This window comes from Nyctereutes procyonoides, unplaced genomic scaffold (genome assembly GCF_905146905.1).
Source record: "Nyctereutes procyonoides isolate TBG_1078 unplaced genomic scaffold, NYPRO_anot_genome, whole genome shotgun sequence".
NCBI classification, from domain to species: domain Eukaryota; kingdom Metazoa; phylum Chordata; class Mammalia; order Carnivora; family Canidae; genus Nyctereutes; species Nyctereutes procyonoides.
Window position 1 is genome coordinate 34,494,216 of NW_026575052.1, and position 13,113 is coordinate 34,507,328.

The 13,113-nt window shown below is 35.5% G+C and overlaps 1 protein-coding gene across 3 annotated transcripts in view; it reads left to right on the forward strand.

Moving 5' to 3' along the window:
• Positions 1-13,113, forward strand: part of ADAMTS6 (ADAM metallopeptidase with thrombospondin type 1 motif 6) — a 292,419-nt gene that overhangs the window by 188,826 nt on the left and 90,480 nt on the right. For all 3 annotated transcript variants that reach the window (XM_055332438.1, XM_055332440.1, XM_055332439.1), the window contains one exon: positions 11,423-11,568. In XM_055332438.1, the coding sequence (XP_055188413.1) occupies positions 11,423-11,568 (146 nt within the window). The remainder of the gene's footprint in view (positions 1-11,422; positions 11,569-13,113) is intronic.

A 13,113-nucleotide genomic window follows, 5' to 3' on the forward strand; every position in this document is an offset into this window, starting at 1 on the left:
AAAAAATATCATTATTAAGAATTGTTCAAACAGATAAGAATAGTTTATACTATTTCTGAAATTCTTTAGGAATTGCTATAAATATGAATTCTAGAATTTATTTGCTGCCTACTAAATTTATAATAATAGCTACTACTGTCTTCTGTTCTCATTTCCATGTTAGTTGGGGTACTTTCAACAAAGATTACACTGAATTTCAGTTTGCAATCTGATGTTTAAATAAAAGAATGAAAGCTTTTGGGAAGCTGTCACAGTTTTATTAATCCTTGCTGACGGCTTCATTCAGGACCCGTGACCTAGTGCCATGTTGATGGCTTTTCCATGCTGAGTTTGGAAATGTTGGTAAATTGTGCTAAATGTATGAATTGATAGGGTCATTTTTAAAGGATTAGGGATCTTTTTTTGAGACTTTGTAAGTAGCCAATAAAAATACAGAGACCTTCACACACTACCAAAAATTCTTTCTTTTTTTTTTCACTGAAGTAATAGAAAATATTAGGAACTGCATCCTTGAAACAACAGTCTAGGTTTATTTTGGAGTCAGCAGTTCTTGTCAACGAGAAGTAGCAATTTACATCAATCTGTACTTAGAAGAAATACATAATAGTGAGGGAGAAAGTTACGGTGAGAATCCCTTTCTTCATTTGCTCCTGATTGATTATTATTCTTGTGATCTAGTCCATGGGCCACAGTTTCTTTTTGCCTAGAATAATACTATCGCTAAGCCTGATGACTCTTTATTTTACTTTATTTTTAAATCCCAAGCATAAAGAATTCATTCTTTTAAACACTATAAATTCTATAAATTATATATACAAATTATAAATTATAAAATCTATAAATTATATAATCTATAAATTATATATATTATAAATTATATAAATTATATAATCATTTCAAGTAAAGAAACCATTAGTAGTGGCTATCTATCTGAAAACATATAGATCAACCCCATTTATGTGTAGATACATATTTAATATCTTATCATTTGTGCTTAATAGTAGAATCCCCAAATGTTATATCTTACAGCTATTTGCACATGTGTAAGAGAAGTGATATTTTGGGGGGGAAATTACAGACAATTTTGAGGGATACCAAGAAAAAACTCTCAATAATATTAAAGCTAACAGTATTGAATTTAAATTTAGATAAACAGAGATATAATACTTTTACGCATACACACAAATAAGGACAGACAAGAGAATGTGAATAAAATGGGGCAAAAACATATTTGATTTCTAAAGATTCCCATTCTGTTTTTAGAGTTTATTTAAGTAATCTCTGCACTCAACATGTGGCTTCAACTCACAACCCTTAGATCAAGAGTGGCATGCTCTTCTGACTAAGCCAGCCAGACATCCCTAAAGATTCACTTTTTTTTTTTTTAAGATTTTATTTATATATTTGAGAGAGAAAGAGAGAGAGATATAGTGAGAAAAAGCACGAGCAGGGAGGAGCATGTGGGGCTCAGTCCTAGGACCCCAGGATCATGACCTGAGCTGAAGGTAGACACTTAACCAACTGACCCATCCGCACCCCAGAGATTCGCATTCTTTTTTTTTTTTAAGATTTTATTTATTTTTTCATGAGAATACACAGAGAGGAGAGAGAGAGGCAGAGACACAAGCAGAGGGAGAAGCAGGCTCCATGCAGAGAGCCTGACGTAGGACTTGATTTCAGGTCTCCAGGATCACGCCCTGGGCTGAAGGCGGTGCCAAACCACTGAGCCACCCGGGCTGCCCGAGATTCACATTCTTAATCTTAGTTAATGGTTGTCAACTTTTTGATCTCTAAATGCTTTCTTCAAACAAAGTCTACAGAATTCTGATATATATATTCGAAACAATGGATATACTCTTGCTAAAAGAACTCCTTGCCTACCTCCTCACCCTGTCCGTGGACCCTTGTCAGCTTCTGACATACCTCAACAGAACATCTTAGGTTCCAAGAAAGACTATTTAAGAACTTTGTAAGTGTAACTAAGTTTGTGTGCCAAGAGAGCATTCAACATCCACAACATCATAGTTTCATATAGTCAATATGTTAGATTTCACCATCCAAAATTAATCTACAGGGCTCCATGCTAGGTGTAGAACCTATTTTAAACAAACAAACAAACAAATAAATAAATAAAATTGATCTACAAAACAAATGTTAGCCATTCTTTCAGCGACGTGGAAGATCAACAGACAGCTTTAGGAAAGTCACTAACGAAACTTAAATGAGTGAATGAAAAGAACGAATATGTAGCAGACTAGTAGAAAAGAAAAGGGCAGAGTGCTATGAGAAGACCCTCAAACTATCTCTGTTATTAACAGTGAGTTTATGAAAAGGCTTTCAAAGTACCAGATCAACCTACAAGTTTAAGGGGAAAAAATACAAAGAACTAGAAATGGGACCTGAGCCATTCTTTACTTTTTATTTATTTTATACTAACTGAACTTGCCATGTTATTTATTTATGAATATTTATTGTCGATTTCAGTTATTTTTTTTTCCTTAAAAAGGAAACATGTTTTCAGTTGCCAAATGCAGATTTTCCTCTTAAGGCTATATCTGTTTGGAAATTAAAACAGAATTCAAGAAAAAAAAAAAGAAATTAAATTAGAACTCCAACCAAAATAGCCATGCGAAGAGTTAGTGACACAAAGTAGCAATTTTACTTGGTCTAGTCAACTTTGTGTGGCATTAAAATATAGTTGCCCATTACTAGTAACCATGATGATCATGATGATGACAATGAAAAATTTTAAAGTACTTACACTGTACAAGGCACATATTTGTTCTATTTAGTATTGGCAAAATTCCCATGAGGTAAGTACTGTTTTAACCCCATTTTACAGATGAGGAGAGTAAGACTTGAAAGCCTAAGACTGCAAAGCAATTTAAAAGCAGAGCTGAGACTCTAGGATAGGTCTTTCTAATTCCAAAGTTGAAACTTTTGCCCCTCTATACTGCCTCTGATTTTACTTTACCTTCAGATGGGAAATTCTGCAGAGAAAAAAGCAAATTTTTATTGTCACAGTCTCGGAACCTGAGATTGGGGGTGACAATGTATTGAACCCATTAATACTAAGTGAAATTTTCACATACCTACCTGTAATGATTTGTTATCTCAGGAATTACAGTCCGGAAGCACTGTGGGCATAACATTGAAGTAAGAATATACAATTGTGTTACAACTGGCAAAATAATGAATCTCTACTTTAAAATGAGAGAGGTCTATTTCTACATTTTGTAGAGATCTTGTGAGGATAGAACAAAATAATATCTCAGTAGAGCTTTTTGTGGGCTTCTTCAGAGGGAAGGTGCCAGTGTATGTTACTAGAGCATCATCATTCATTTCATTGTTATTTTCCAATCTTGGATGATGGGCAGAAAATTCTTCACCAGACTGTCTTAACTGGCACTAACGAACATCAAAGAGTATAAGCATAAGTTTGTGTGTCTCAGAAACATGAATGGAATACCCATGACTGGCATCTGATCTTAACTTTGAATTTCAAAACTACTGTCTTCAGAAGGAACAAGAAAAAAACCTACATCCTGTCTAGCCAGCAGGATAAAACCAAAACTGTTCATTGTGTTTTGAATAAATCCTTTAAAAAGAAAAAAAAAAGGTCAGGGGAGGGGAGAAATATTGCTCAAGTGATAGCATAGACATATCCAGAGGACTGGATCCACAATGATCTCGTCAAACTCTGGCTGCAAAAGATATGGGATTCCTGCCCGGGGGCGCAGTTCCACAAATGTTCCATGTAAGTATGGGAACTGTTCCATGCACATTTAGCAGATGGAGTAAGAAATATGGCCAAAAAATTAAAAACTGATCTTTGCGTGAGTCCTGGGGGGTCTGACATCGCTATTACAGCCATTGGATGTTTGCCTGAATAAGCCATTCAAGTATTGAATAAGAACCATATGGTCAGAATGGATGTACTCAGGGACAGTAGCATTAACCAAAGGAGGAAATTTGATGAGCCCAGACGGTGCGCTGGTACTGTGCATCCACAGGTCACACTCCTACAAATCAATCAATATAGCTTTCAGCCAAAAGAACTTTCCTTAGTCGTGGCATCAACAATAGCTCTTTGGACAGGAATCAGAGGGATGCCATACGTGATAAAATAATAAACAATGGTTTAGACTGTAAAAACTCTGATAGTAGTGTTGGCATTGTTACTGAACAGGACATTAAGGAAAATCAAAACTCAATCTTTGCAAGCTCTGATGGTGACCAAAATAGTTTCCAATACTTGGTTTATTGCCAAAATGCTGATTTAATGATTCTACAAGACCAGTTAGAGATATAGCCCAGAATTTAGGCCTATTCATACATAACACTGATTCCTAATAATCTTGGCATGGGAGAGACATAGAACTGTATTAGAATAGGATTATTATACACCCTTTGAAAGCACTAGATATGTAATAGGACATTTGCAGCCCTAACTCTTAATTCACTTAAGAGTAAAATATAATATGTTTTGACTGGGTCCCAAACTATAAACACAGGAAGTGAAAAAAGAATAGTCCTTTCAATTGCTCTAGAAATTTAAATAGTATGGGATGACAAGTTCTGATTTAGAATTTGGGCTGAAATAAGCTTTTGCATTCCTGCACCTGCACAGCAGAAAGATAAAGCTTTTAATAGTGCTGTGCTCCAACTCTCAGTTTTTCTGACTTGGGAAGAATGTTCCATATTGAATCACCAAAATCACTTCCCTCAAAATCTTAGGATTTCCTTAGAGGTCTCTCATTCCAGATGCTGGCTGGACCCAAAGTGCTGGCTATGGTACAAGATGTACCATAATCACATCCTAAAATGATTCTTACTAAAAAATATATATTATATATATTTAAAAATAATGTTTATACTCATGTTGAAATTTTGCTTCGTGGAATTCTGACAAATTCTCATTTAGATTGTTTGATTTGTAATATTATCTTGTTTGAACATAATTCCCTATGTAGATCATGAAATTGAGTGGTCTAATATCAAAGGATGTTGTTTATTAATGGGTAAGTGTTTCTTAAGAAAACTTTTAAAGCCTCACTGGAATGTATCATCTTTCTAGATAGTTTTAATAACATATTTATTTTATTTAGAAGGAATGTGAAAAACAAGAATGAGCAATATGAGATTTTATTTTTGAAATGTGATAGTTTCACTTCTATCACCTGTCCAAATCTGGTTTAGCTTATCTGAATTAGCAAAAAGAAGGCCAAATTTACCCAATTTATCTAGAAAATTTAGGCTGAAGTAACAAGACTGATACTTAGAATAGTCCTAAATCACTAGATTGGATATAACCTTTGAGGATAAAGATTAGAAACTGTCTCCATCTGAATATTTAACTTCTGCAGTTTAAGAAATTAAGTAAAATTCTGTGCCTGTAGAAATAGAGCTTTTATGGGTTCAGCAACTTCAGATGGAAAAAAAATAAGAAAAGTTGAAAATACAGCACTCAAAATTCTCAGCTTTATGTGCTTACAGGATTTATTTACCTCAAGTTGATTTATTTTGTGTAATCTAATTATATTACTTATGACTTACGTTAAAATCTTGGTGTATATTGATTCATGTAATCTAGAAAATTGTCTCAAATAACTTGATCCACATAAAGTTCCCTGGAGGTTCCTTAAAAGCATTTATTATTAAGTTAAATAAGTTTCTCCTCTAAAATCATGTACTACATCAAGATACTTACCTGCGCTGGAGCAGAGAAATAACAAGAATCCCAAAGATGTCCTTTACCGTAAGTATAAAGTAGAGGGAAACTAAACAAAGCTCAAAAGACTGTTTTGCCAGAGATCGATATCAACCAAGTCCTTTGGTAGATTTATAATTTTTTTGAAGGCATGTCTGCATAGACTAATTTTTAAAGTTGTCCTAATCCAAACCACATTGGATTTAAAAACTAAAGTTAGTACCCATCTTATAATTAGGGAATCTTAAAAAAAAAAATCACTTGCTTTGGACCATGGATATTGCTAGAATAAGAACTCAGTTTTATAAAACAGACTACATAGACTGAATTTACTTGTTGTCTAAGTTGTTAACTGGTTATTAAGCTAGACACTAGTCTCTTGTCAACTGCTAGATGACCGATACTTATAATACAATTTTGAGTTCTTCATTTTTTAGCCATTAATATTTGTTATTTAACTTTTCTCATACAATTGTCTATTACATTATAACTCCATGGAATAGGTATAATCCAATAGCAGGAATTTATGCAATAAAAGGTTCTAGCAAGCCACTTATGAAATACTACTGCAGTGTAGATGTTAATTGATGATGAGAACTGAGGAGCATCCTACACACTGAATACTGTGTTTGTTTTTTACCTTAAGAATAAGTTTTAAAAGGAAAGCAAGAGAACTTATGTAACTTCTCTCCCTGTACTGCATTTTGTGAGCATCCCAGAAACATATATAACAATATTATAAAATATTTTGGAACCTATGTCATTCAATATTCTTTTTTTTGTCATTCAATATTCTTATGGCCTTCACCATTTCTCTGTCCCCTGAAAAATGCAAAAAAAGGCTTATCTATAAATTATAAGAATACTCAAAGAAGTCTGAAATAACATGTAGCAGTACACTAAGAGTTTTTATCTCCAGTGCTATTTTGTATTTTATGAAGTAAATATAGTCCAGTATACTTTAACACTCTAATATACTTCAAATGCATAATCCTACTCCTACATTGTTTTTTTTCCCCAGTGATTTTTGTGTATTTTTGGGCAGATAATCCTTTTTCTGCCAGTAAGTGACTTTGGGCAAGTCAGCCTCCTTAAGCTTCCAGTTTCTTCCATGAAAAAATGAAGCACTTAGACCACATGAATTTCAAAGTCTCTCTGAGCTTTTAGATGCAGCTCTGTGATTGTATAAAATAAATGTAAAATCAAATTTTAATATTATTTTACATCAATAATGCTAAATTTCCAACTTGAAATGGTAAATTTTAAGATTTGGAATTTTTTTAAGTGTTGTCATTAATTGAAACTATGGGGAACAAAATCAGTAATTGCTGGTCAGTAATACATTGCTCAGTTATTCCCATAGGAAAATAAGTGCAGGCATACATATTATACACAGCTACTTGTAATAACAAAAGTGTGAAACTGGAGATTATTTGGCCCAAATTGTGACTTTTGTATAGGTGAAGTCCTAACACAATTGGTATATCAATATACAAATAGTGGTCTTCAAAATCAATTAAGTAAGCCATAAACTGTTAGCTAAAATATTCTCTCCCTCAAGTGTATTTTATTATCAGTAGCCCTGCTCCCAGGGTTGATACTGTTTTATCAGTTCAGCCAACTGTCTCTGGTTCACCACCTTGGACAGAAAGATTTTTTCCTTCATGGTAATTTTCATAAAACTAATTATCTTTCTCAGTGTCCTACATTAATATTTATTAGACTTGAAGTCAGAATGCTCTGCCTTGGACAGCCCAGGTGGCTCAGTGGTTTAGCGCTGCCTTCAGCCTGGGGCCCGATCCTGGAGACCTGGGATCGAGTCCCACGTTGGGTTCCCTGAGTGGAGCCTGCTTCTCCCTCTGCCTGTGTCTCTGCCTCTCTCTCTGTGTGTCTCTCATGAATAAATAAATAAAAGCTTAAAAAAAAAAAAAAGAATGTTCTGCCTTATAGGCAAATTTTTACTTTCTCTTGCCTAATTTTTTTTAAAAAACATTTTATTTATTTATTTGACAGCACACGTAGAGGGACCAGCTGAGCATGGAGCCTGATGTGAGACTCAATCCTAGGACCCTGAGATCATGACCTGAGCCCAAGGCAGATGGTTAACAGACTGAGCCACCCCAGTCCCCCTCTTGCCTAATTTTTTTTTGGACAAATGATAATCACCCAGTACTTCTCTTTTTTTTTTTTTTTTTAGATTTTTATTTATTTATTCATGAGAGAGAGAGAGAGAGAGAGAGAGAGAGAGAGAGAGAGAGAGAGAGAGGCAGAGACACAAGGCAGAGGAAGAAGCAGGCTCCATGCCCAGAGCCCGACTCGGGACTCGATCCCAGGACTCCAGGATCACACCCTGGGCCAAACGCAGACACTGAACCACTGAGCCACCCACGGATCCCCCCAGTACTTCTCTTAAAAATAAATAAAAATTCTTTTATCTTGTTACAAATACTGAAAATTGGCTGAATGCAACTACCATGGAAACAAAGATGAATTTGACTTTTTTTTCCACCAGTATCTCTATTTCTTTCCTTACTTGTAGTAACCAGAATAGAACACAGAATTCTGTAGTTTAAATAATGTACTCATTCGTTCAACAAATTTTTGTTGTTTTTTTACTACATGTTAGATACTGTTGTAGACATTCAACATTTCTAATAGAACATTCTGTGATGATGGAAATGTTCTTTATCTACTCTGTCCACCATAGTGGGCACTAACATCGTGTGGCTTTGGAGCTCTGGAAATGTAGCCATTGGGTTTGAAGAACTAAATTTCAAATTTTAATTAAATTTAAATAGCACATTATTGCTATATAATGCTATGTATTGATTATTAATATATTATATTATTAATATAATGTATTAAATTAAATATATATGTATTTTTAAAAATCAGTTTCATAGATAATAGAGGACAGTTTGGTGGTTGCCAGGGTTTGGAGAAATGGGCCAACTGTTTTTGGTTTTGTCTTTTTAGTTTAGATAATTTTTTAAAATAAAGGGTATTAAAAATTCTTACAAGAAATTATTTTTTTTTTATGATAGTCACATAGAATGAGAGAGAGGGAGGCAGAGACACAGGCAGAGGGAGAAGCAGGCTCCATGCACCGGGAGCCCGACGTGGGATTCGATCCCGGGTCTCCAGGATCGCGCCCTGGGCCAAAGGCAGGCGCTAAACCGCTGCGCCACCCAGGGATCCCTCTTACAAGAAATTTTTTTAAAAATGCTCAGGGCCATCGTCTATAGGAAGAGATGATAAATGTGCATCATTCACTGTGGAGAGAAACCTATCTTTCTAGGGGTGCTTTTTGATTGCTTTCCACATTCTGGAAGATTTGTGTGTTCTTCCAAGAATTCAGTATCTTTACCATCATCCAGGGCTGGCAGGAACTTAGCTTTCTCCAGGATTTTGGAAGGTTATAAATGCTGTCCACACTACATTTAGATCTCTGCAGTTGCATAAGCCTCATTCCTACATGTGAGCATTCCATATTAACAGTGATATTAGCTAATTTTGCTGAAGGCCTAATATGACACTACCATTGTTCTAATCACTTTATGTGCCCTGCTAGATAGAGGGATGGTGTTATTATTCCCATTTTATAGGTAAGAAAATGGAGATCCAGAGAATTTAAGCAATTTACCCAACAGTTACTAACATTTACAGAACTCTTTCCATGTATCAGATAACTTTCTACTCCCTATGTACTGTTCTTCACATTATCTTTATTTAATCTCACATGCTATAGGCTGTATTATTATTTAGCTTTTTATTTATGAGTTAAGGAGCAGACAGGTCAAATTACTTACTCAGCATCTCAGTTTCTATTCAGGTCTCAGTTCTCAACCATCATGCTATCCTGCTTCTCAGGATATATTTTGCTATAATAAGTTGATTATTTGTGCACTTAGATTTGTTGCTGAATTTTGCCCTTCAAAGCATAGATGAATTGCCTAAAATGAGTATGATGCTATGTTCATAATTCTTAAAATAAATAAATAGCCATATGTGCATCTCTTGGTGTTATATACTGATGAGAAGAGATAATTACTAAAGAAGTAATTTGAAAAATAAACAGGGTAATTTAAAATAATGGTAAGTGCTAAGAGGGAACTAACACAGGAGGATGTAATCTGTATTACATCTGGAGTTAGCAGTGGGAGCGTGGGAAGTAACAGGGAGTACCCTTTTCAGAATAAGGGTGGTCAAGAAAAGATCTCTGATAAAAGGATACTTGATTGAGACTGAATAATGAGAAAACAGTAACATAAGTAATTGAGAGAATAATATTCCCAGAAGGACCAGCAATTGCAAATGCCCCAAAGTGGGAACACACTTAGTGTACTGAGGAAAAGAAAGAAGTCCAGTGGTCTGGACCAATTTGTGCAAGAGAGAATAAGACTGGAGAAGGAGGCAGGGGTCAGATCACAAAGGCCACTGCTGACCAGAATTAAGGGAAGTAGGGAAGTAGTGTAATCATTTAAGCAAAAAAGTGACATGATGTGATAATATTTTTTTTTAAAGCACTCTGAATGTTTACTAAGGACTGGGTTTGATTATAGGTAGAAAAAAGTAGAAGCAGAGAGGCCAAGTAGAAGCTATTCCATTTGCCTGTTTCATCCGAGGTGGTAGCCATGAAAATAGTCAAAAGTGAAAGAATACTGGATATGTGGAAGTAGTGTAATAAACTGATTACTTTCTAAGCATCTAATGTCAGAATACCATTACATTTTAACATAAAGTTGAATTTTATGTAACAATCTGACATTGCTGCCAGTTATTCAACTCTAATAAATGTTTCTTATTGTTATTCATATACACGAATGACTTTCAGAGCATCAGGATGGTGTGTCAAAATTTGATAATTCAGAAAAATGCCCCCAATAAAGGCCTAGAAAGGCTTGGTTTAAAAAATAAATAAAAAGGCTTTCTTTCTTTCTTTTTTTTTTTTTTTACCATATTCTGTGAATAAGATTTATCATGTTAGAGTTATGAGCTGATTATGTGATGTCTGTGTCTCGATAAATTATTCCTGGCTTTCTACTTCCATGCAGTATGTGTGGTTTACTGCAGAGTAAAGCTGAAAGAATTCCAATACACATGTTCATGCAGGGACTATACACATGGCTAGTCAGTGTATGTAAGAGTTTTTTGTACCCTGTCCCTAGTATCTTGGCATTACTTTTATTATGTCTGCAGGACTCGTGTAGATGAAATGCCACAACACATTCTTTTACTATTGTAGCCTCAACCAGCCTTTTTTTTTTTTTTTAAGTAAAAGCAATTACCATCATAAAAATTCCTTACTGGGGAACTTTCCATATTGCGTTATCATTCCATGAGTCTAATAATAGTGGAATATAAAGAAAAAAATTTTAATGCTAAAATATCTAAAAAAGACTTTTGAGGTCTCTTTAATGAGAAACACTAGGATTCTGGAGGAAGAGAAATAAGAAAAAAGGAAGTAAAATCAAGTTTTTTTTCTAGACTCCTGGTACATATTAGAGGTTTATAAATCTTTGCCTAACTAAAGATAATTTGCAAATCACATGCACCTTCGCCATTGTCTAAACAGTTAAAGAACCCTCCGTCTGTTATCTGTTGGAGAATGCTAATGCCTATAATTGGTCATTGCCGGACCCTTATGTGTTTCTAACCTGATACCTCTATCTGCCTAAAAGCTAATTCTGTGTTTTCTGTGAAATCTTGCAGTGGTGTTATCAGGGAGATTGTGTTCCTTTTGGCACTTGGCCCCAGAGCATAGATGGGGGCTGGGGTCCCTGGTCACTATGGGGAGAGTGCAGCAGGACCTGCGGGGGAGGCGTCTCCTCATCCCTAAGACACTGTGACAGTCCAGCGTAAGTAGCTAAAGTAAGCCGAAGCCAACAAAAAGACACAGTTGGAAATGATTCAGAGCTGTGGTTTCACATGTTATCTGTAAAAACGTTTCACTAGTGAGCCAAGTGTTTGTCTTCTGAACAAGCAATAGGCACAGGAAAGTGGAAGAGCCTTGTTAGACTCTTTTTTTTCCTTCCCCCTCACTGTGTAACTAAAAATAAAAGAAAAAGAAAAAAAAAAAAAGCATTGTGTATCTATCCCAGGTGTAGCCAGACTTTTAATCTAGTAATAATCAGATAGATTTCCTCCTCCAAAAACTACTGAATTATGGATGAATCCAGGTCTGATCTTAGCTACATTACCATTATTCCCAGGAAACCTAAGGTCTTTTCACATGTCACATAAAATTATTACTGCTACATTAGTATTAAAAGGACCAATGAGAGCACTTCAAGGGTTGAAATGCCTTGATTCGCATCACAAATCACAATGAAAAGAATAGTGCCCATGTGTTAAAATAGTTTCCATTCACATGCCCCTATTAATCATCTTCCGGAGTTGCCACCACTTTTCTCCCCATGACTATTTTATGCAGGTCGGACTGTTCCTCTCCCACCACTCTTTTTCTCCGGTCAGAGCCCCCCTGGCAAAAGGCCAGCCCCATCAGTATTCTTTGGTAGCCTGTATTGCCTCGCCCTCCCACCAGTGCCCATTACAGGTGAACCGGCCCCCCAGCTGGACCTTCCTATTCGCCCCAAGACGAAACTGCTCCTTAGCTCCTGCATATCAAGTGCTCCCCCTTTTTGTCTAGAGCTCAGGTTGCAGCCCTTCTTTCTCAACTAATAGCGTTATCACTTCTGCTCCCCCCCCCCCTTCCTGGTGTAAAAGATAGTCAGCTTTAATTTTTTATTTTTCTCCTCTTAACTCAGGATCCCTCTTTGGTTCCCCTCTCTACACATCTCTTTTCATCTCTTTTAATTTTTTTTAGCTTGAAATTATTTCCCTTTGCACTCATTCTGTGTTTCCATGCTCCAGCTTTCTTTCCATTATTATCATTCTGCTAAACAGAGCTAGCTCACTGTCACCCACTCATAAACTAGTCATGCTACCACCATCCCCACGCCCTTGTTTTTGTCTGACCAAACCATTTCTCCCAAGCTGATTTAAACCAGGCCATTCCTTTTCCTTTTTAGAATCACTATTCACTGGCATTCAAAATATATTCAAAATATAACTAATTATTCCATTGACTACCAGTGGGCCAAAATTATAATTACACTTGACCTTTTTCAAGCAAGTACAGAATAATTACCTAAGTTCACCTGCAAGCTACTGTAAATTGGTAACCAAAACTATAAATCTCTGTGATAATAAGTAATATAAGAGAATGACTTGGAATTCTTTCAAAAAAAGAAGTTAGTTTTTTCCATTTAAAATAGCATGCCCAAATGATAACATATAGCTCAAGTATGTTAAATACTTGAATTTATGTAATCAAATATTGGACATCTTACTTTTTCATTGATTTGAGTGTATTACACAGTATTTATGTAATGCAAAGCCCT